Here is a 23,414-nt window from a genome sequence, read left to right as displayed (position 1 = left end):
CGCCCAATCTTAATGTCTTCACGTTCTCTCATGTTTCGTCCTGGAATTACAAGAGGCTCGTATTTGTTAATGTAATACAAGAGAACTGTTCAGTCAGATAGATATTTGTTGTGAAATACTTTTCAAGCATTTTCAAATACTTTAGCCTAAATTCCAGCACTTTTCAAACCTGAAACACAATGCAACATTAAAATTTGTCCTAAAATCAGCAATACAATCGAATCGAGGATTTAGAGAATCGTGACACCCCTACACCTCATTGCTGCTGAAAGTGTTGCTGCACTAAAAGAAGCTTCTCATCACTGTGGCGTGTCTCTCTCACCCACCCTGTCCCATAGGGGGGAGAGGTTCGCTTTCGGGCATCACTACTTCCGCCCTCACGAGACGCACCACTCGCCGTCACGCCGCTTCTACCACAACGAGCTCTTCCGTGTGCCACTCTATGAGATCATCCCGCTGGAGGCCGTGGTGGGCACCTGCTGCGTCCTCGACCTGTACACGTTCTGCAAGGGTGAGGCTCGCTCTGCTCCAAACACACACACACACACATATACACACACACACACACAACCACATACATACACACACAACCATGTACATAGACACACACACACAAACAACCACACAAACATACAAGTACACACACATGCAGATGTGTCCTAAACTGTTCTCCTACTAGTGTGACCTCACACTAGGACAAAGTTAATTAACTATGTCTGCACAGTCTCATAATCCAAGGGGCACTCTTGTAGAAACCTGCTAGTCACATGCACGCACGCACACCCCCTCATGTTAATGCACCGTCCTGTCTCACTGCTCCCCCCCACACCCAGGTCGGCCCAAAGCCGTGAAGGAGGAGAACGTCTACATCTGTGACTACCGGCTGGACAAGTCAGCACACCTCTTCTACAAGATCCACCGCAACCGCTATCCTGTGTGCACAAAGCCCTACGCCTTCAACCACTTCCCCAAGAGGCTCGCACCCAAGAGGGACTTCTCGGTGAGTAAGACTGATCTGGGCTCAACGGTGTGATGTGTGTAGAGCCTTTCAAAAATATTATGAAGATAACATGATTATTATAATAAGGAATAATATGTGTGTTGATTGCTGTTAAGTGTTCTCTTTAGAAGTGGACAGGTAGTCATTGGTAGTGCTCGGCTCTGGCCCACCAGTTCATCCAGTGGATAATGTTTTTATCTTTGTTGTACTAGCTTCTTTTTCCTTTTTTTCTGAACTTCAGATTTAAGGATGTACTAATATTGTATTTCTTGGGTTGAATACACATGACAACCACCCTGTTGTTAATTTTGAATGTATTGGATAACCACCCTATTCATTACATTCAAAATTATGCTACTGATTATACGTAATGTGTAGAAGATATGTGGCATGCCCATCTTCTCAGTGTTTTAATAGGCTGCAATGCTGATTGGGACAAGTTCAAATGCACTACGCTTGTACTAATTGTAATAACTTACATGACCACTGTAGTCCATCTTGTTATTAGTGCAAGATTCTGGCCTCGTCAAATCAAATCAAATCAAAGTTTATTTGTATAGCGCTTTTCACAACACATGTTGTCACAAAGCGCTTTACAGGATTTAAAAGGTTAACAATACTATGGGTCCAGAACCCTAAATGAGTGGCGAGGAAAAACTCCCTATGATGGTGGGGATTAGGAAGAAACCTCGGGAGGACCAAGACTCAAAAGGGAACCCATCCTCCATTGGGCGGCCCGTTAGCACACAAATTACACAAAATACAGACAAATACACAAGTCACACACAAATCACACAATCAGACTAAGTAAAGGTAAAAATGAAAGTTCTGGGTTTTGATATTGTCACTGTAAATGTCTGTTGATGAACGCCAGGCTTTCATTCCGTGTCGGAGCAGCGATGCTGGTATTGTAGGCTCCGACTGCAATGTTACTCTCCAGGTGAACCTCGGAGAAAAGATACGAGATGTAGTAAATATGCAACAGATTAATCAAAGGCCAAACTAAACAGATGAGTCTTTAATCGAGTTTTAAACATTGAGACTGTGTCTGAGTCCCGAATAGAGGCAGGAAGATTATTCCACAATTGTGGAGCTTTAAAAGAAAAGGCTCTTCCACCTGCTGTGATCTTTTTGATCCTTGGAACAGTTAATAACCCTGCGTCCTGTGAACGAAGTGAACGCGCTGGGTTATATTGTTCAATAAGTTCACTAAGATAGTCTGGAGCTAAGCCATGCAGTGTTTTATATGTTAATAAAAGTATTTTATAGTCAATACGGAATCTAATTGGCAGCCAGTGTAATGACGATAGTACGGGACTAATGTGATCAAACTTTTTAGTTTTTGTTAAAACTCGTGCTGCTGCGTTCTGAACCAGCTGGAGTTTGTTTATCGATTTACCAGAACATCCAGCTAGGAGACTGTTGCAATAATCTAAACGAGAGGATATGAATGCATGGATTAGTTTTTCTGCATCACTAATATTTAATATATTTCTAATTTTAGCAATGTTGCGCAAGTGAAAGAACGCTACCCTAGTTATATTATTAATATGTGTATCGAACGAGAGATCTGGGTCTATTGTGACGCCCAAGTTCTTTACCTCTGTGCTGGGGGTTATAGTAAAATAATGTAGATTCAATGCTACATTACGTATCTTGTCTCTCGCAGCCCTAGACCTAACTATTATTAGATCTGTCAATCTGTACAAACCTTGTTTATCCCATTTATCTGACAGCCTCACTACGTGCCAGATAATTACAAGAGGAACGGTGGCCGCTCGGCCTGGAAGAATGAGCGCTCCAAGGGGGCCGCGGGCTGTGAGGAAGACCCCGCCCCCAGTGAACCATGTGATCAGCTGTCCATGGCCTTCTCAAGAGATGCGGAAGGAGCGGTAGGAAGAGGTGTGGAAGGAGACGTGAACCGGTCCCGTGAGGACTCCTCCATGGCCCTGGGTCCACTAGCACCGTCGCAGGAGCGGAGAGCTGGCGAGGAGGAAGAAGAGGAGGAGGAAGAGGAGGTGGAAGAGGAGGAGGAGAGGAGAGAAGTGGAGGTGGGCTCGGCTGAGCGGGGACGAGGCGCCGAGCCATTGGAGGCCCACTCCTCCTCCTCGCTGTCCTCCTCACCTCTGCACTCGTCTATCCTGGGCCGGAGGGAGGCGCAGAGGGAACGACTAAATAAGATTCTGCTGGATCTGCTCCATCGGGCACCCAGCAAAAATGGTGAGAGTGAGTGTGGAGCCCTGGAGACCCTCTTTTAAGAGACAGTACCCGAGACCCAGATAGAGCTTGTGAATCAGGGGATCCCACCTCCAACACGGGAGGTCTACCACCTTGCAGTTTACATCCAGTCCTAATCTAACACACCTGAATCACATCACAAGGCCTTCGCTAGCGATTATGTAGTATGGCCAGATGTGCTGTATCTAAACTGTCCAGGGCCGTAGATCTCCAGGTCTGTCTCCCGAAACAGAGACTTGGTGTAATAACTTTTCTTTTTCTTTGTTTCTTTGGAATCTGACGGTTGCACTGTGTGTTTTGCTCTAACAAGTATGAGAATGAAGTGATTCCAGCTGCACGTGTCTGTTGGGTCAGCTGAGTTGTGCTGGATCTGGAGTGGCCCTGAGCGGTGCTCCCTGTGGTCTTTCAGCGGACTAAAGCCATCTTCCGTCTCTCCCTCAGCTATAGACGTGACTTATCTCCTGGAGGAGGGTTCGGGCCGACGACTGCGCAGACGGACTCTCGGACCCAGCGACTTTGTGAGCAGGAAGTGATGTTGCCGCGGCCTGGCCGGCAATCAAATCTGCCTCTTTCTTGCACAGCAAAAAAATTTTAATTGAATAAAAAATGATTAAACAAATGATGCAGGAGCAGACACAACAGTGAAAGAGGAATTATGGAATGAGAGAGTGTCGTGGGGTGAAGTCTCTCCCTTTCGTGCACCCACTCTCCTGCGTGCACTCTGTAGAAGAACTTAAAGAGAGACTAGTGTAGTAGTGCACAGGACATGAGGTTTTGCCAGCAATGAATTAATTCTGATATCACCTTGTACGATGCAAAGACTCAAGTGTCAAATAAACATAGGAAAATGTAACTCCAAGCGCTTTAAACTGAAGAAAAAAAATTGAAGCCTTGAAATACAAACAGACTCACAAATGAACTATGACTGAACTGTCGTCTAACGGTCTTTTGGTTTCTAAGCATCTCCAGAGGTCAATTTCAGGCGACGCACGGTACTATATACAGTCGGAGGCCTCTGTGGATGGATCGGGCAGGGATTGGATATGGAGTCAGATTTAAGAGTCTGGCACCCCTTAGTGGTCAGTAGTGGGAAAGACTGTTGTGTAGCCCACATTTACAGAGAACTGAAAGGAAGAGAAAGGAGCAACATAGGAGGTGCAGTGTAGCGCACACAGGCACTGCTTGAGGACTGAGAGGAGCAAGGGAGGAGTGGAGAGGAGGGAACAGCGGCGGAGAGAAAGAGCGTCGGCTAACTGCACTTTTTTTCTTTTTCTTTTTTAAACAACATGGACATAGTTTGCTCCCGGAGACGTATGGATGAGACACTAACACTCACTCAGTATTGAACAGTGCTGTGTGGTAAAAGCAAAACAAGTATAATGATCTTTTGTTTGTTTTTCTGTCATACTGTAATTGCATTAGGATGGGTGGGGGAGGGTGTTCCTTATTTTGCAAGCTCCAAACCGGGACATGAGAAAGAGATTGACGGTTACCTTCTGTCTTTGAAAGCGGAGAGGGTGGTATGTCAAGAAGCCAGCCCTAGCCTGTTCTTGAGCATTTGATTCACCAGCAGAACAGGTTTCTAACCATAGGGGGCGCACTGAGGTCAGCTGTAATGCCTTAGAATGCCATGGTCTTGACCTGTGTGTGTGTGTGTGTGTGTGTGTGTGTGTGTGTGTGTGTGTGTGTGTGTGTGTGTGTGTGTGTGTGTTGGGGTGGGGGAGGTGTTTGAGTACTGCCCTAAGTGTATGTAACCTGTCTGGAAAAAAATGTCTGAAAGATTAAAATACATTAAGGGCTTGACAGCAATCGACAAAATTGATGAGATATAAAGTATCCTGTGATGTCAGATATCCAGTGAGGAAGTTCAGTAGTAGGAAGGGACAGGGCTTAGACATTCTTTTATTTTTATCATGTTTCAGGTTGCCATTGATGTTTATAAAGCAATTGTGATTGGTGTGATTTTTTTTGTTTTGTTATTGTTTTTTTTGTTTGACCGTACCACAACCCCTCCTCCAATCAGCTGTTTCAGACAGATTCCCCCGCCCTTTAGATGGACGAAGAGCAAAAACAGGGAGAGTAACAGATGGATAAAAACTGACAGAGAGGAAGTTGTATAGTGCCAAGCTATGTATATATATATACAGACGGGAATATGTGAGAGATGTCTCCAAAAGCAATATCTTGATAATGGATTTTGTGTATTGTATTGTACAGGATTCAACCCTAAATGTATTATTATTACTATTATCATTATTATTATGCCATTTGTATTGATATAATTGTCCTTTTAAGCTTGAGGCTGGAGGAGGAACTGGCTGACGAACGTTACAGAAATTTCTGAAGTCAATGACAGAAGAAAGCAGCTGAAATCACATATAGCCCATGACCTGAAATAACATAAAGATGGTGGTCAGATGGACTTTGTGGAAGGCATTCAGGACATCACAGCAACCCCAGACCCGACAACTGTCATTGTAATTATTAATTTTAACATTATTATATAATTATTGTTATTACTTCTGAAGGGGGAAACAGAAAAGGCTACTCCTCCTTTTTTGCTGCAAAGTGTTGAACACTAAAAAAACAAACCAACATAAAAATGTAAAAATAATATTTTGGAAAATGATTGAAAGAAAAAAAGCTGCCAGCTGAATATCATATTCTTAATCTCCTTTTCCTTGTTTTCCTTTAAATTGGGGAAAGGGTTCCGTTTTTTGTGATAGCGGTCATAATTATGATGCTTGTATTTCTTGTATTTGTGTGTTTTTGTGTGATCTGTTTAGTTATTTTTAGACAATCACAAAAATAACATGCAAGTCTTGTATATGGACAGACTGACAGACATTTTGTGTTGTGTACAGTTTGTCAAAACTTCTTCCACTCTGGTTAAAAGTTTGTAATTATGATTCTAAAGTCATGAAAATGCTGTTGGTTTTTACTTTTTTGTTTTATATTCTATTTGGGTTTTTTGTTTGTTTGTTTTTTAATAAAAAGCACTACATTGTTGTGAATATACCTGCCTGTTGCTCATACATTTAGCCAAGAATCATGTGATAGTTCTTTACTAGGTCATAACTATTGATACTCAAGGTATACAGTCAAAGCATATTTTAATTGTATGGATAGTCAATACATCTGCAAATAAAGTGAATTTTAACTATTGAATAGAACATTTACATTGTGTACCATTATTTGAATGATCCATAAACACTTCTCATTAATATCAAGTCAGACATGTGGCCTTCAATCAGTTAAAATTTCATTACATGGTTTTTAATTACCTATTTGCAATTTACAAGCTAAGACAACAAATACATAAATTGGTAAAAAGGTCTTCAGTCATTTTCCAAGATACGATATACAAAATGTTCATTTCAGCAAATAATTATTGTTTTTAAAAAGTCATGAACATCACAAGTGTATGCGGAGTAAGGTTTGTGGTATGAGTCTTGGTATCTTGCTCCCATCGGAGGGTCCAGATGAGGTCATGGTCTCACTGCATGGCCGTCTCGCTGCGATCACGCAGTCAGTCGGCAGGTGGCGCCAAAACGTAAGAGATCGATCTATTTTGTTAGTGTTGTTATGGTTACACTGAAACGCCATCCGTGCGACATAAACTATGATGGAAATATTAGGTTAGCAGAGAAAGTATGACAACACCGACCCTGAAGATAACCTAGATAGATAAAACCAGGAGCATATCATCATATCAAATCATCAACATTAAATGACAGTAGTTATACCTAGCAACTTCTAACAATTAAACATACATATTTGTCCAAGCTCTAGCTCGACAGCTAAGCTAACAAGGTTAGAATATATGAGCACTTGTTTCTTTTCCATAAGAAATCACAACTGACAAAGAATGAAAAAGCGGTGTGAAAAGGTCAGTAAGGAGAAAGGAAACTCTGGGTTTGAGGATGAGATTTCAAAGACTGCAGGTTGGTTGAATTAGCTTAAAAATAACAGACCTACTTTGGATTTAGGTTACATTTTCAGTTGTCCTCAAAGTGTAATGAAGTTATTTGATTGTTTCTATTTTACTCTATAGTTAGTTTCTAAAGTACAGAATGGTCATTTTGCTTAAGGTGTGTTCCTGATACTGTTATTCAGGGATGAACCTACAAGACCAAGGCGCAGCCCAAACCATAGGTACAACCTCCTGCATTTTTTCCCCTAATAGCAGCGGTTTTAAACTCGGTCTGCACCAGCATGGTCATACTCAGCAGTGCTTCTGTTCACTCTTCACAGATGACTACCGGTGCTCGGGCAGCTTGGAGCTGGACTTCCCTGAGCTGTGTGCTTTAGCTGGAGTGAGGAACATCCCAAATGTGAGGCTGAGACAGCCAACAGCAACATCACCATCTACAGACAGAGCAATGGGTATATTGTGGTACTCGTAATTTTTTTCGTTCGTTCACATAATATTTATATATTTATGTAACCACATTTTTAATCACAGATACACTAAAATTAAATAAATTAATTCCATATTGTGCACTTATAATTTTTAATATTAGACTTACACACGGGAATGCCTATTGTTATGACAACAGCTTCAGTGAGCTTTTATCTGTCCCTTGCAGTGTTGTATGTATTTCTGTGGCATTATTTATTAATATCTGGCTGTTCTCTTCATTGTGGAGAATCTAGAAGGAAATGAGGTTAAGATGTAAAAATGCAAAAGAGCTTTTGTCTATGTTTCAAATTTGTTATATATTCAAAGTCAAAGTCAAATGTATTTATATATGTTTACAACACATGTTGTCACAAAGCAGCTTTATAATCGTATGGGTCCAGATCCCTAATGAGCAAGCCAGAGGCAACAGAGGCAAGGAAAAACTCCCTATGATGGTGGGGAATAGGAAGAAACCTCGGGAGGACCAAGACTCAAAAGGGAACCCATCCTCCACTGGGCGGCCCGTTAACACAAGTCCATAATTGTGGTCCAAATGTAGTTCTATAGTTATAGTTGTGGTCCTAGTTCCCAGGCCAAGTAGTCACAGTCCCTTCAGTGTAGATGGTGAGCCTCAGGTAGGAGCTAGCATTAGCACGTCCTCTTGCAGCAATAGCACATCCAACCTCGGCAAGCCAGACCATCTCCTATGTGCTTGTAGGTGCTTGCATGGAATCGTCTTAGCTAGAAGCATGCAAAAAGATATACAATACAGGCTGAGTGTGTGGATATCAATTTAAACAACCATTGATTTAAACATACATAGATCACGTGCCAGTGATTAGCATGTGGCTCCGGCAGGCTAATCTATAGCAGCATAACTAAAGGGAGGGGTTCAGAGGTGGCCACAGTCATGAGGGCGCACTGAGACATTGCTTTCCACCCAAGTCATTGTCACAACTAGAATGATGCCATGACACAGCTGGATGACAGCATCAACATCTCAGATTACCAGAAATCTCAACGTCTGGGGGCCCCCAAGCCCCTACACCTTACAAGGGGAATATTAACTGAAGGATTGATTAAATAGGTGAGTCTTAAGTCTAGATCTAAAGATCGAAACTGTGTCAGAATCTTGGATCGGAGCTGAAAGGCTATCCCATAACTGAGGGGTTTTAAAGGAGAAAGCTCTGGCTCCGGCTGTAGTCTTACTAATTTTTGGAACTCCAGCATTTTGGGAATGCAAAGGGCGAGATGGGTTGTAGTATGCAAGGAGTTCACTCAGATATCGTGGAGCAAGACCATTTAACACCTTATAGGTCATCAGAAGATATTTTTATTCAATTCTATATTTAATCGGAAGCCAGTGTATTAACACATGTTAATATATTAAAATAACAGTCCACTTATCTGTTTAGAGAGTAGTCCAACTCAGATCACCTCTGGAAGTCCTGTAACAACATGGGGCCCAGAACCATACCTTCAGATAGAGAAGGAGAATGGAGACTCCCGGAGTGTAAAGAAAGTCAGTGTGCCTGGTAAGACAGTTGCTATACACTTACACTTACAGCATACACAGTCTTGAGGCCTAGCACTTTTTGAGGCCTATTTTTGTCACTATGAGCGATATGGTAACAAAGCATCAGACCACTACTGTGCACATTTAACCATCTAAAAGCAATAGATGCTGCATGCTGTCAAATTGTAATGCCAACATAACTCATCTGAACATACAAACACACAGCTAATATAAAAAAATCTTATAATTTAAAATATTTAAATAAATTTAATAAATGTTTTTCCCCTTAAAATAACCCTTTTACATTATGTGTTATTGGTGTACAGTTGTCGGTTACTAAGATTATACCATGTATGATAAATGTCTCTTGTAAATCAGATCCTTATCCTGAACTCAGTGGGTAGCAAATTGAAACAGTGCAGACCATGTCAATATGGCAATTTCAGCATGGTACAGTAGAACCCCGGAACTCGACCGCCAAAGTACTCGACAAATTTGGAGTTCGATGCAAAATTTTGAGAATAAAAACTTCGGAATCGGACCCGACTCATGTGACTTTTGTAAACAAAATACAGTTCATGCTTTGGTCACATGCTGCTAATTGGCGTTAGCTGGCATTGTTGTTCGATGGGTTTTAAACCAGTTTGAGGCTGTGTTCCAAGCTTTAGCTGTATTTTTGTTGTTTTTTGTGTTTTTTGTACTGTTTTAGACAAAAAACATGGGTCCCAATAGCAGAAAAGCAGAAGAAGAAAATGGTAAGAATAAATTTGAAAAAGGCGATAATAGAGAACTATGAAAAAGGCATTCGTTTGACGGACTTAGCATTGGAATTCAACTTAATTAACAGATTAATCTATTTTCAGTTATTTCTTATGAGGAAAATTGATTCGGGACTTGATTGCATTGCTTCTCGATGCTCCTTCCGGAATGAATGTTCAACTTATATAGCAGAGAGGAAGGGGAGAGAGGACAGACCCTAGGGACAGAGCACCCTCCACCACTGGACATACAAGCACACACACATTCATGCACAGACACTCAGACAACTGCTTTTTATTTTACCACACACAGTGAGAATTTGTCAGGGACTGCCAGTTTACCTAACCTCCATGTTTTTGGACTGTGTGAGGAAACCAGAAACCTCTCTACCTGAAGCCACAGCCCCCTGGGGGACTGAATGGGGTGCATGAAGGGGAGAGAGGACAGACCCTAGTGACAGAGCACCATTCACCACTGGGCATACAAGCAAACACACACACACACTCAGACACTACTTTTTATTGACCATAGAGACACAGACACACACTCAGGGTGAATTTGTCAGGTACTGCCAATTTACCTAACCTCCATGTTTTTGGACTGTGGGAGGAAACCAGAGACCCGGAGGAAACCCACGCAGACACGGGGAGAACATGGAAACTCCACTCAGATAGGGGCTTGAACCCAAGACCCCAGTGCTGAGAGGCAAACATGCTAACAACCAAGCCACCATGTTGCCCAGAACAAATTAACGTCGGGTTCCCGGGTCCTACTGTAATTCACAATCTTCAAATGAAGATCAATGGATGTGATTTGCGTTCTTTTCTAGGGTGGCGGGTGGATGATGTCATGGCTCGAGTGTTGCGTAAGACCTTACCATCCCTCAGTAATCTCCACAGCCTAGAGTGAGTGATGCAATATTGGCATGAGACGAGAACACTTTACCAGTCATGCTATTATCACTGTTATAGTAAATGTTATGGATGTTCTGATGTGTTTCACAGGATGTGGCGTGCTGGACTGACTGATCATACGCTGACCTCCCTGAAGAACACCATCACTATGTGCTCAAACCTCAGGTGACTGAAGCAGGGCAGGACTGAAGTCTTTAAGCAGTACATCGATTATGCATATACAGTAATTAAAACAGCCTTTTTCACTCGCCCTGTAGTTCTGGGGTGGGTTTCCCGAAACGTTCGTAGCGCTAAGTACTTCGTAACCTCGTATAAAACGTACAAGGTTAAGAAGTACTTAGCGCTACGAACATTTCGGGAAACCCACCCCTGAACATATTAATTGAGTAGGAAAACCTAAGGACCAAATGTCCTTCACTACATTATTAATGTTTTTGCATTAACATGCAATACAAAAAAACTTTTTTGCCCTCATTTTGTCTATGGCAGGACGGTCATTTTGGATGGAAACCTAGTTCCAGGACTGGGCTACCATATCTTACTTGGAGAGGACAGCACGTAAGTGTTTCTCGCATTTGCTGTCTGCCATAAACAATAAACTCACATGTTAAGTGATCACATGATTCCATAGAAAGGAACAAGGGATTATTCATTATTCATTTAGCCTGCTCTGCTTTTGAGCCATACACATCATTCTTTTCTGCTTTTGAAGCATACAAGTACTGCTCTCTGCTACTGCCAGGATATCTCACCTATCATTGCGCAACAATCGTATAGAAGAGGAGGGAGCACGTCTGATTGGCTCAGCCCTCTCCACGGCACACACAGCCAACAAGACCCTACTATCACTCAACATGGCCTTCAACTCTATAGGCGATGCAGGGGCCATTCATATTGCACAGGTGAAAGCTTGTGATGCAGCGTCGTGATTACTGTTGATTTATTTAAGAACATTAAGAAATGACTACCATGGCATTAGAAATTATTACCACGGGTTTATTTAAGAACATTAGAAAGGATTACCATGGGTTTACTTAAGGACATGTTACGTCTTCCTCACTTGTTCCTTCTGTTTCTTGTGTTTTAGTTTCACCTTCACGTAGTGGTAGCCCCGCCCTCTGTCGTAGCTCACTCACTGAAGTCATTCAGCTGTTTTGAGTTTGTCTTTTGATTAAGTTTGGTTCAGGGCACCCGCGGGTCCTTAAAAAGTCTTAAATTTAGTTTTCCATATTCAAGGCCTAAAAATGTCTTAAAATGTCTGGAATTTTATGAGGGGAGGCATTAAATTATTATTAGTGTGTGTTGTTCAGTTGTTCTGGCGCGATGTGAACTGTGCCAAATCTAGCACTAATGCAGAAAATAACCGCTCCAGGGTCCTAATGCTAGATTCCTAGCGTTGGAGTATACGGCCTCAACAACGTCAACAATTTTTGTTCACCCCCCCCCCCCCCCCCCCCGTCAACGATGTACACACCTGCATCCCCGGTAATAGTATTATTTTTTCTTGTGAGAGGTATTAAAAAGGTCTTAAGAGTCATTGAATTTGAGATTTAAAAATGTGCAGATACCCTGGTTTGGTTATATTCCCTGATGTTGGATCTCCCGGTGGGGAGTCATTCTGGTTGTTATCTGTGCTGTAGTCTTGCTTCTCCTTTGTGGGTAAACCTTATTCTGTCTAGTTGGGTTAGTGTTTGTTCTTAGTCCTTGGTTGTTGAGTCGTACCCGTTTGTTGTTTCAGTCTTTCTTAAACATCTGCCACCAAGGATTAGGTTAAGTAGCTGATCGCTTTTGTCCTTGGTTTGTTTGTTAGTTGAGTTTTGTTTGTTGTTTTATTCTATCAGTGTCTTGCATACGTGTCTCTCCTTAGCTGTGGTGATATGTCTTGGATACTTCGGTTAGTTGTGTCTGGTTCAGGTTTGTTAGATGTATGTCCTATCGAGTTGAGATGTATTCCTGTGTGTTTGCTCTTTTGGTTTTATTTAGTTTTGCTTCTTGTTTTGTTTTCAATGCCTGTGTGAGTCTTGGTGTTCTTGCTGGTGTAATGTGTTTTTTGTTTATTGGTTGTGTTCTGCGTAGTGTCACTGGGTCAGTACTGTTGGCCTACACGAGGCTCCGAGTCTTACTGTACGTTCTACGCCAAGTCAGTGTTGTCTCGTGTTGAACATGCCTCGCCGCTCCTGTGTGGTACGATTAGCCTCAAAGAGGCCCAGAGTGTCTCTCTCAATAAACTGAGTTACCTCTCGCATTTGCGTCTGTCTCCCAGTTGTGAATTGTTACAGGACATTAGAAATGCTGGCCTATATTTTTCACATGCGCAATGTAAAATGAGGTTTGATGTTATGGTCATTTACTGTAAATCTATTCAGTTTTCTCTATAGCTTTTTCTGTATTGTGTGGTTTTCTTTTAAAACTAAGTAAACGGAAATTTGAATATACTCACCGGTCACTTTATTAGGTACACCTGTCCAACTGCTCATTAACGCAAGTCTCGAATCAGCCAATCACATGGCAGCAACTCAATGCATTTTGACATGTAGACATGGCCAAGACGATCTGCTGCAGTTCAAACTGGGCACCAGAATGGGGAAGAAAGGTGATTTAAGTGACAATGTGGCATTTCTTGTTGATGCCAGACGAGCTGGTCTGAGTATTTCAGAAACTGCCTATTTACTGGGATTTTCACATACAAGGGTTTCTAGGGTTTACAGAGAATGATCCAAAAAAGAGAATATATCTAGTGAGTGGCAGTTCTATGGGCGCAAATGTTTTGTTGATGCTAGAGGTCAGAGGAGAATGGCCAAAATGGTTCAAGCTGATAGAACAGCTTGATAGAACAGCAACAGTAACTCAAATAACCAGTTGTTACAACTGAGATACGCAGAAGAGCATCTCTGAACAACACGTTGAACCTTGAGGCGGAGGGGCTACAGCAGCAGAAGACCATACTGGGTGTCACTCTTGTCAGCTAAGAACGGGAAACAGGCTACAATTCGCACAGGCTCACCAAAATTGGGCAACAGAAGATTGGAAAAATGTTTCCTGGTCTGATGAATCTCGATTTCTGCTGTGACATTTGGATAGTAGGGTCAGAATTTGGCGTCAACAACATGAAAGCATGGATCCATCCAGCCTTGTATCAATGGTTCAGGCTGGTGGTGGTGGTGGTACAATGGTGTGGGGGATACTAATATTTTCCATGATTAGTATCAATTGAGCCTTGTGTCAACACCACAATCTACCATGGTCAGAGTATTGTTGCTGATCATGTCCATCCCTTTATGACCAGTGTACCCATCTTCTGATGGCTACTTCCATCAGAATACCATGCCCTGTCATAAAGCGCGATTAATCTCAGACTGGTTTCTTGAACACAACAATGAGTTCACTGTACTCGATTGGTCTCCACAGTCACCAGATCTCAATTCAATAGAGCACCTTTGGGATGTGGTGAAACGGGAGATTTGTATCATGGATTTGCTGCTGACAAATCTGCAGCAACTGCGTGATGCTATCATGTCAATATGGGCCAGACTCTCTGAGGAATGTTTCCAGTACCTTGTTGAATCTACAGTATGCCACGAAGAATTAAGGAAGTTCTGAAGGCAAAAGGGGGTCCACCCGGTACTAGCAAGGTGTACCTAATAAAGTGGACTGTGAGTGTAAATAATAGTTTATCTTCTCCTGCAAGCATGCAGGACTTTGTTTACTTTCTAGTGAACTACATCCAGGAGTTTATTTACCATCTCGCGAGCTTTGGCTTTTCTTTGTTTTTTTTTTCAGGGTCTTCGCCTCAACCGTTCTTTATTGTGCCTCTCTCTGGCCAACAACCACATAGGAGATGAAGGGGCAGCCCACCTGGCTGAGGTGCACCTCTCAATCTCCTCCCCTCTACAGAAAAGAGTTTGCATGGATAGTTTGTTAGGCTCAGCAGTTGTTTTATAGAGTATGGGAAGAGCTCTACAGCTATGACACAAATTCAAATTCCAGTGACATCTTAGACATCACTGTGGAGGAGAATGCAAGGGGACATGGCTGTTGAGTTGATTCCTTTGTCCCCTTCCAGCTGATTCACAAGATATTCTGAAGACACTGATCTTTTTAAAGCTCTTGCTTTAAATGTCAGTTTCATAATGCAGTTGCATACAGCTATTTGTCACACACTGTTTTGTCAACATCAAATGACTTACTGGTCTTTTATAAAATAAAAAGACAAACAACGCTTGCCTTAGATTACATGGGTACATTTAAGGGAAAATGAGAATATTATGAATATGACGTTTTGACTAACCTTTTAAAATATTTTTTAATAACATATGAATTTGATTTTACTTACTTAACCTAATTTGAATTTGACCTACTTGAGTCCCCAACCCTTAGTGGCTAGCTGTGTCAACACATACTACGGAAGAAGATTCAGTTAAGCTCATTTTTATTTGTATATTACTTCATACAACAGCTTTACAAAAATCTGGCTTTAGAGCAAGAATGATGAAAAAAGACTCCAGAGGAAAGCCATTCCTCTTACTGGCTTCCAGATCATGGTGTTTTCAAACTTTACATGAGAAGATACAGCCTGTGTCATTTTCCTTCACACTCACCAAGTCTCACTGGCATGCCCTCCAGGTCCTTGGCCCCTTCACTCTGACACATGAAGAAATAGTTGAGAGAAGGAGGCAGGTGTTCAAGAGGGACCAGTTGGTAAGGACTCATATAGCTTCTTACACTGTCATTGTCATTACTTCCTAAACCCAAGTTAATTTCCAATCACTGTCACTTTCACATCAGTTGCATTTTAGCACATGGTAAAATCCTGATTGTGTTAGTCTGAGTAGTTTGTCCTCCAGAAAACTATTCTAATTCTTCCTTCCCTTGCTCAATTAGTCTTTCTTTCTCTCATTCTCTCCCTTACTCTCTCCTTTTCTTTTTAGACATCTCCAGAGGTTGGTGCAGACTGTAAAGGCGACTGTCCTCTCTCCATCCCCAGCAGTTCTTCAATAGAGTGCAACATCAGTAAGGATTCTAAGACCCCCTCCAAAAAGAAGGTACATTCTTACTGACCCTGTACCTCAGTCTAATGAGCTCTTATTGGCAGACTGATTGAAGTGACTGTTGTAAAATTAAAAATGTAATGTTCTTTTAAACAAGGGTGTTCTTCTAATGCAAACCCCTACTTCCAGTCTGATCATATGAATATAAAATATAGAATATATATCTTCAAAATACAGAGATTGTTTGTCTAATACCTCATTGTATATTTAGCTGACTAGGTTACAACTATATTGTTGTGTAGGTTTGGTACAGTATGTAGCAGCATTTTTGTCATATGAACTCATATAAACTGTTCATACTCAGATGAACTGACTCATATGAACTGTTCGTATTCATATGAACTGACTCATATGAACTGTTCGTATTCATATGAACTGACCCTTGCAGGATGCTGTCAAAAAGGATGAGAGGTCAGCAACCGGTCAAACAGGCCTCACTGTGGCAAAGAAAGAGGAGCACAAGATGGCCAAAAAAGGTTGTGGGGCTTAGATACAGCAACACTGCTGAGGGTCCCTGAGAAAATGCACTTGTTGTGTGCCATCTTGCAGCACACCTGCCTCATGTGTGCAGCCATCGGGGCCCTCAGGACACTGGGAACGGGGCTAGGCCAACAGAGTACCCAACGACTCTAGATGAAAAATACAGGGACTGACTGTGATTAAAATTAGATTAAAATTAGGATCCTTATGATTGAGATTAGTTAAAAGCCAACACAAATTTTTCTACATTTTATAAAAAGTGAAAAGATATATTCAGTCAGGTCCAAATATTTGACTAGTACTGGATTGTGCTTGCAGTAACAACATAAAACAATAGTTTACTTTTTAAAAACTTTTGCTGTTGATCACAGGCTCCGACACTAAAGTGGCACGTGGCCGAGGAGGCAAGTCAGGTGGGAAGGACAAGGGTCCATCAGAGACAGAGCAGGAGGTAAGAAACCCTGATGAGAAAGCCTCAGGTCATAAAGCAGGAGGTCCTGCCACTTCCTCTGTCACTTTGATCATTCACACATATTCAGAAAGTAAAAAATTTGTTACATTTACATTTTACATTCACGACATTTAGCAGACACTCTTATCCAGAGTGACTTACAAAGTGCTTTGCATCTGATCACAGAATTAATCCTATGTAATTATACGGATAGGTCAGAATTCAAGATACCCTTGAGTCAGACTACTACTAAACTACCATAGTCAATGTCATTACCTAGTGTTTTGCAAGTTAAACGTTTACCAAGAAGCACAAATAACCATAGACAGACATACAATTTAAGAACAACGGCAAGTGCTATCTGCTGAGTTAGTGCTCTGTTAAGAACTCAACAAACAGGTGAGTCTTCAGTCTACGCTTGAAGACAGCAATAGACTCTGCAGTCCGAGCAGCTAATGGAAGATTGTTCCACCATCTTGGAGCCAGGACAGAGAATAGTCTGGATCTTTGTCATCCATGAGACTTTAAGTGTGGAGTTTCAAGTCGAGCTAGGCTTGAGATTCTGAGTGCTCGCTGTACGGATCGGCTTTTGACCATGGACATCATGTAGGGAGTGGCTACTCCGTTTTGGCTTTGTAAGCAAGCATCAAGGTTTTATATCTGATGCGTGCCGCTACTGGAAGCCAGTGAAGAGAGCGTAGCAGAGGAGTCACATGTGAAAACTTTGGGAGATTGAAGACCAGTCATGCTGCAGCATTCTGAATTAGTTGTAGAGGTCTGATAACCCATAGAGGAAGACCTGCAAGTAGGGAATTGCAGTAGTCCAGCTTTGAGATGACTAGAGACAGCACAAGCAGTTGAGTAGCTTCCTGTGAAAGGAAGGGTCGTATTCTCTGTATATTGCAGAGGAGACATCTGCAGGATCTGGTCAGTTTTGAAACATTTGTTGAGAAGGACAACTGGTTGTCCAACGTTACACCCAGGCTTTGAGCAGTTTCTGACGGTGTTAACAAGGTGTTCTCAAAGGAAACTGTGAGGTCATTGTGTGGGTTGGGGTTCCTGGAATGTACAGAAGCTCAGTTTTGCTAGGGTTGGGCTTCAAGTGTTGAGCAGTCATCCATGAAGCAGTATCTGCCAAGCATGTCAAGATACACCCAGAAACCTGGGTGTCAGAATGAGGGAAGGAAAGAATTAGCTGGGTGTCATCAGCATAGCAATGATAAGAGAAATCATGAGACAAAATAATGTCACCAAGGGAACGAGTATATAAAGAGAAGAGAAGAGGGCCTAGGATTGAGCCTTGGGGGACTCCAGTGGAAAGTTTACATGGATTGGATGTGGATCCTTTCCATGTTACCTGACAGAAACGGTCTTCAAGATATGACTGGAACCATTTCCAAGTAGAGCCAGTCACACTGAGACTAAAAAGAACAAGAGAGTAGGATATTGTGGTTGACCATGTCTGTCAGGGCAGGCTCGGATGCCACACCTTCTACCTCCACAAGAGGCACCCGAGTAGGTCCTAGACTTGCGGGACGTAATCAGAAATGATCCGTTTCAGCTGTCTGAAGGCTTCTTAAGGAAACTTTGAGAAACGGATCATTGCTGATTAGTTTTGGTCTCGTCCCGTTGCGTTCTCAGCCTTTTCTCTGGTCTCTCGGTCCCTCGTTACTTCCTACAACTATAACTTATATAACTTATTTCCTATAACTTCCTACAGCTAAATGACAACAAGACTGAGGTATTGATCATTGCTCCCGAAAGGCTTAGTCAAACAATTAAGCAAAATCTTGGGCTTCTTTCCTCTGCTGTCCACTCTAGCCTCCGAAATCTGGGAGTTATTTTCGATCAGTCTTTAGCATTTGATTCTCATGTTAAACAGTTGTCAAGATCCTGTTTCTTCCACTTGAGAAATATCAGTAAACTGAGATCTATGGTTTCAACAGCAGATCTAGAAATGCTGATCCATGCGTTTATTTCATCTCGCATAGACTACTGTAATGCCTTGTTTTCATCTCTCAGTGTATCAGCTCGTGGACGTTTACAGATAATTCAAAACGCTGCAGCGAGGTTACTGACCAAGTCAAGCAGACGGTCTTACATAACACCCATTCTAAAATCCTTACACTGGCTTCCTGTAGAATTCAGGATCCAGTTCAAGATTTTAACTTTAACATACAGAGCACTACACAACACAGCTCCTGTGTATGTCGCTGACCTGCTCCACCCCTACACTTCATCGCGATCACTCAGGTCAAACAACCTGAGTTTACTGTCTGTGCCACGCTCATGTCTAAGGACTCGTGGAGACCGAGCGTTTTAAGGTGGTTGCTCCAAAACTGTAGAACACACTTCCTACACATTTAAGATCAGCTGACTCTGTGGATACTTTTAAAAAACAGCTGAAGACTTTCCTTTTTACGCAGGCGTTTAATTAGTGGTGGAGGTTGCAGCCGTTGACCTTGTGCACTGTATTTTATTTCTGTTTTATAGTGTGTTTTTGTGTTTTTTATTTATTTTATTTTATTTTATTTTCCGTTGTAAAGCACTTTGTGGCTTGTGCCTGTGAAAAGTGCTATATAAATTAATTTTAATTTTTTACTTTTTTTTTTACTTTTACTCGTTCTCTCACTCTCTCTTCTCTGCCTTTTTACTATTACTTATTCGAGTGTTATCTCCTGCGCCGCTTACTGGCCTCCCTCAAGTTTACCTCCAGCTTTTTACTTCCTATCAGTTTATCTTTTATCTTGTTTATCTTGTTTTGTTTTGTTGCGGCATTTTTGCCTGCTGTCAGTCTTTCCCTGACGTCCTTAGTTTCGTTTTTCACGCGTTGTATTTTTTCCGCGTTCTTTCTGTTGCCTTTGTTATTTTCTTCCCGTGCCTAGACGGTTGAGTTTCTTTTTTCATGTGTTGAGTATTCCACGTTGTTTCCTGTTGGATTTTTTCCCCGAGCGCTACGGTCGTGTTTTCTTTTTTACGCGTTGAGTTTTTGCGCCCCTTTAGGTTTCGTTTTTGCTTCTGCGTGTGTGTGTGTTTTTATGTGCATGCAGATTGGTTTCTCTGTTGTATTTAATCACTCACACGGCTTTAGTGATGAGCTTATTTTACTCTTGGTTTCATACGGCATTTGGGTTCACGTTCCCCTTCAATTTCTAGCGCAATGTGTACCGATCTGTTCGCCCTGCGTTACAATGTCAAAGGCTGCAGAAAGATCTAGAAGAATTAAAACGATGATAGCTTGTTAGCCTTGGCAGCATGGAGCTTCTCGGTCACTGCTGTGAGAGCCGTTTATTTTGAGTGTGCCCGTTTGAAGCCAGACTGATTAGGATCATGGAGTTGGTTCTGGGTGAGGAAGAGAGATAATTGGTCATAGACTGCTCGTTCCAGAGTTTTTGATAGAAAAGAAAGAAGTGATACCGGTCTGTAGTTGTTCATATTAGAGGTGTCAAGTATTGCTTTTTTCAAGATTGGTACCAGCCTTGCCATCTTGAATACGGTAGATACATGACCCGAAACTAAGGAGTTGCTGATGATTGCTGAGATTAATTGTTAATGAGACACACTGTCTGATTAATGAGGCATGGTGTTAATATTGTCTGATTAATGTACTATGGTTCCACATTACCTCCTTGTAGGAAAAAAGCAGTTCTGTGCAGAAGGTATGTTCCTATCTATATTTTGGAAGAGCAACTTACACATTTCTGTGTGTTCATAATTTGTTCAGTTGATGTAAATGGCTGCAATTTATGGTGTAGAGATACTAGTATTTATTATAACAATGAATACTATAATAAGGAATATATGGTGTACAAATGTATAATGTACGAATATTAGAGGTGTCAATTCCAGGTTCATAGATTAAAAGTCCTCACCAGGATTTTGCTCAGGCTTCCTGGATTGTGTTGATTCCACTAATTTTACCTGGATTGCTAATTAGAAAATCTAGCAAGCTTGAGCAAAATCCTGGTGAGGACTTTTAATCTATGAACCTGGAATTGACACCACTAACAAATATATGGTGTTAATGTGAACATCCTAGGTGATTTGGCAAATAAATCTCTGTCTCCATGTTTGGGCAAGTCAGAAGAACTGGTGGACACACTAAGCCCTCTGCTGGACCCTGGTGTTTGGCACGTCAATGGCAAAGTCATTCATCCGGGAAATGCAGTACTTATCTCTCTCAACCTATCAGGTCAGTTTCGCTCAGCTCATACTTTGTATATGTTTGAGGGCTTTGGTATTAACGCTCTCCTTTCCTGTGCATGCAGGTAATAAACTCACTGAACAGTCTCTTCACATGTTCTTGTCTTCTGTCGGAACCCAAACGGAAGGCGGTCTCCTGCGTCTGTCTCTCAGTGTGAGTTCTGTAGGGTTTTTGACCACTATATATCTGCTGAGAGAGAGAGAGAAGAGAGAGAGTCATTGAGCTAGAAGGAAAGAACGAAATAGAAAAGAGTAGTAGAGGACATACAACTACTGAGGCTAATGTTATTTAGTTGAATACTGCTTCAATTGATTGAATAGATACTGGAGATCAAGTCTTATTCCCTTCAGTTTGTGTTCAGAGAGTTAATCCAAACTCTAATTATTTTGTCTTCAGAGGAACAGCTTCCCTCCAGACTGTGAAACCTTCCTGAAGATACAGGCAGTGATGTCACTGAAAGATCCTCTGAACATAGCTGGTTCAGATCATGTGGACAATGATCAAAGTCAGGCAGCATAGCATAGTGTGAGCTTATATTTATTTCAGTATGGAGAAATAATATTAACAGGTTTATTATTTGTGACTATGTAAGGTAATCAAGTTTATTACATTACCCCCAACTTATTAGCCTTTTATGGATTTATGGGTGTGTTCAGTGCAACAGGTATATTTTAAGTAAATCACAAGAATTGTATTATTTCTTTAAGTTTCTTTTTGCAGTTAATCTATATTGGATTCAACATTAGGTAAACTTTTATTAATTGTGATGGATATCTGTACTAAATAAACATGCCATGTCAAAGGGTGCGCTTATGATTTGTCTATAAGTCTCAAATTACATAAATTTTAAAACACCAATAAAAATGAAACAATAGCTATAGTAAAACTGTAGTTGTAGTATAATAAAACAAAATCCCAACCTGCACAAAAGATGTACAGAGGTAAGGATTTCATTAATGTGATACAGGCATATAATTTTACATTGTAGATATTGATGTTTTTCTATTGAATATCATAATTTAATTATAAAAATGTACAGTGCCCTTAAGCAAAACTTAGAGTGAATTTAGTAGGGGTGTCATGATTTCGATATTTAATCGAAATCGATCGAAATTATGTCACAATCTCGAGCCTCAAAGTCAAAAAGAGGATCGACGATCCCTCCCTCCCGCTACGCAAGCACCCACACTAATCAAAGTAACGTAATACAAGAGAACTGTTCAGTCAGACAGCTATTTGTTGTGATACAAAGTAGTTACAGTTTCAAGCATTTTCAAGTAGCCTTCTTTAGCCTAAATTCCAGCACTTTTCAAACCTGGAATGATGCAACATTAAAATTCGTCAGGTAAATGTTCCTTCCCCTGTTTTGAGGGGTTATACTTTATACTACCACATATAGTTTCAGACAACACTGAAAAGAATGTGACGCGCCAAGTATAAATGCCTCTGCCGTTCGCAGTTTCGCGCTACGGTCACTCGCGAAAGTATAAGGTCGCATCTTACAACTAAAGTATTGTCCTCCATGTATGAAGACACTAAAGAAATTGTTTTTTAAGAAATTTTGTAGGATAGAGTTTAGTTTGTTAAGGCTCTATTTGTTCTAGTATTTTCTACCTGACTGTTCCTGTATTTTTTATTATTTATTTTATGTTGCACATTGCTGCTACCAAAAAGCCACTAGATAGCAGGTACCCTCTGTGACCTCATTTTTGTTATTATTATTATTCGTTTGTTTTTGTTGTTTTCCACTGAGAACAAGATTGTTACATTTATCTTAATTAAATTATTTAAATTTGACCATTAGTGCTGTGACGCAGCTTGCGCTGCGGAGCGAGAGGACGGACACAAATGCTGAGAAGAGCGAGATTTATTCAAGGGCATACCATCGTCGGAGTCGCTGAAACAATCTGGGGTCATAATGGGAGGGCAGTCCGGAAAACAGGCGTACACAGGCATAACAAAAAGGAAACACGAGTAACAGGCAAGGAATCAAAAAACAGGAAACACACTACGGCAGGGGTGGGCAAATAATTTTTACAAGGGGCCACATGAGAAACCTGAATTGTGTCAGAGGGCCACACAAACAATAATCACAAACTTCCGCGAATGGAGGAGGCACTTATACTTGCCGCGTCACATTCTGTGCAGTGTTCTCTGAAACGATGTGTGTTGGTATAAAGAAACACCCCTCAAAAACAGGGGAAGGAACATTTACCTGACCAATTTTAATGTTGCTTTTTGTTTCAGATTTTAAAAGTGCTGGAATTTAGGCTAAATACTTGAAAATGTTTGAAATTGTAACTACTTCGTTTCACAACAAATAGCCATCTGAATGAACAGTTTTCTTGTATTACGTTAACAAATACGAGCCTCTTGTAATTCTAGGACGAAACATGAGAGAA

At 41.3% G+C, this 23,414-nt stretch overlaps 2 protein-coding genes across 23 annotated transcripts in view; both read left to right on the top strand.

Moving 5' to 3' along the window:
* The window catches only part of ash1l (ash1 (absent, small, or homeotic)-like (Drosophila)), a 34,569-nt gene extending 28,158 nt beyond the window's left edge, over window positions 1-6,411 (top strand). For all 8 annotated transcript variants that reach the window (XM_077008096.1, XM_077008088.1, XM_077008093.1 and 5 more), the window contains 4 exons: window positions 339-511; window positions 834-1,000; window positions 2,737-3,220; window positions 3,680-6,411. In XM_077008096.1, the coding sequence (XP_076864211.1) occupies window positions 339-511; window positions 834-1,000; window positions 2,737-3,220; window positions 3,680-3,771 (916 nt within the window). In that variant the 3' untranslated portion in view covers window positions 3,772-6,411. The remainder of the gene's footprint in view (window positions 1-338; window positions 512-833; window positions 1,001-2,736; window positions 3,221-3,679) is intronic.
* Window positions 6,412-6,839: 428 nt separating this feature from the next.
* Window positions 6,840-21,819, top strand: lrrc71 (leucine rich repeat containing 71). Of its 15 annotated transcripts, none has more exons than XM_077008101.1 (17): window positions 6,840-7,127; window positions 7,355-7,393; window positions 7,493-7,624; window positions 9,056-9,175; window positions 10,745-10,820; window positions 10,920-10,994; window positions 11,319-11,387; window positions 11,542-11,731; window positions 14,610-14,693; window positions 15,453-15,527; window positions 15,758-15,871; window positions 16,266-16,353; window positions 16,729-16,808; window positions 20,444-20,467; window positions 20,889-21,000; window positions 21,077-21,165; window positions 21,409-21,819. In XM_077008101.1, exons 2-17 carry the CDS (start codon window positions 7,357-7,359, stop codon window positions 21,529-21,531), a joined length of 1,488 nt encoding a protein of 495 aa, XP_076864216.1. In that variant the 5' UTR covers window positions 6,840-7,127; window positions 7,355-7,356; the 3' UTR covers window positions 21,532-21,819. The 15 variants fall into 15 exon arrangements, 10 of the variants coding, with proteins under 10 accessions (XP_076864216.1, XP_076864214.1, XP_076864212.1 ...); XM_077008099.1 differs by having other exon boundaries at window positions 6,840-7,182; window positions 11,572-11,731; XM_077008097.1 differs by having other exon boundaries at window positions 6,840-7,182.
* Window positions 21,820-23,414: the final 1,595 nt, after the last annotated feature.

This window comes from Brachyhypopomus gauderio, chromosome 6 (genome assembly GCF_052324685.1).
Source record: "Brachyhypopomus gauderio isolate BG-103 chromosome 6, BGAUD_0.2, whole genome shotgun sequence".
Classification (NCBI taxonomy): domain Eukaryota; kingdom Metazoa; phylum Chordata; class Actinopteri; order Gymnotiformes; family Hypopomidae; genus Brachyhypopomus; species Brachyhypopomus gauderio.
Note: the sequence above shows the minus strand (reverse complement) of the source record. Positions and strands in the feature narration are given on the sequence as shown.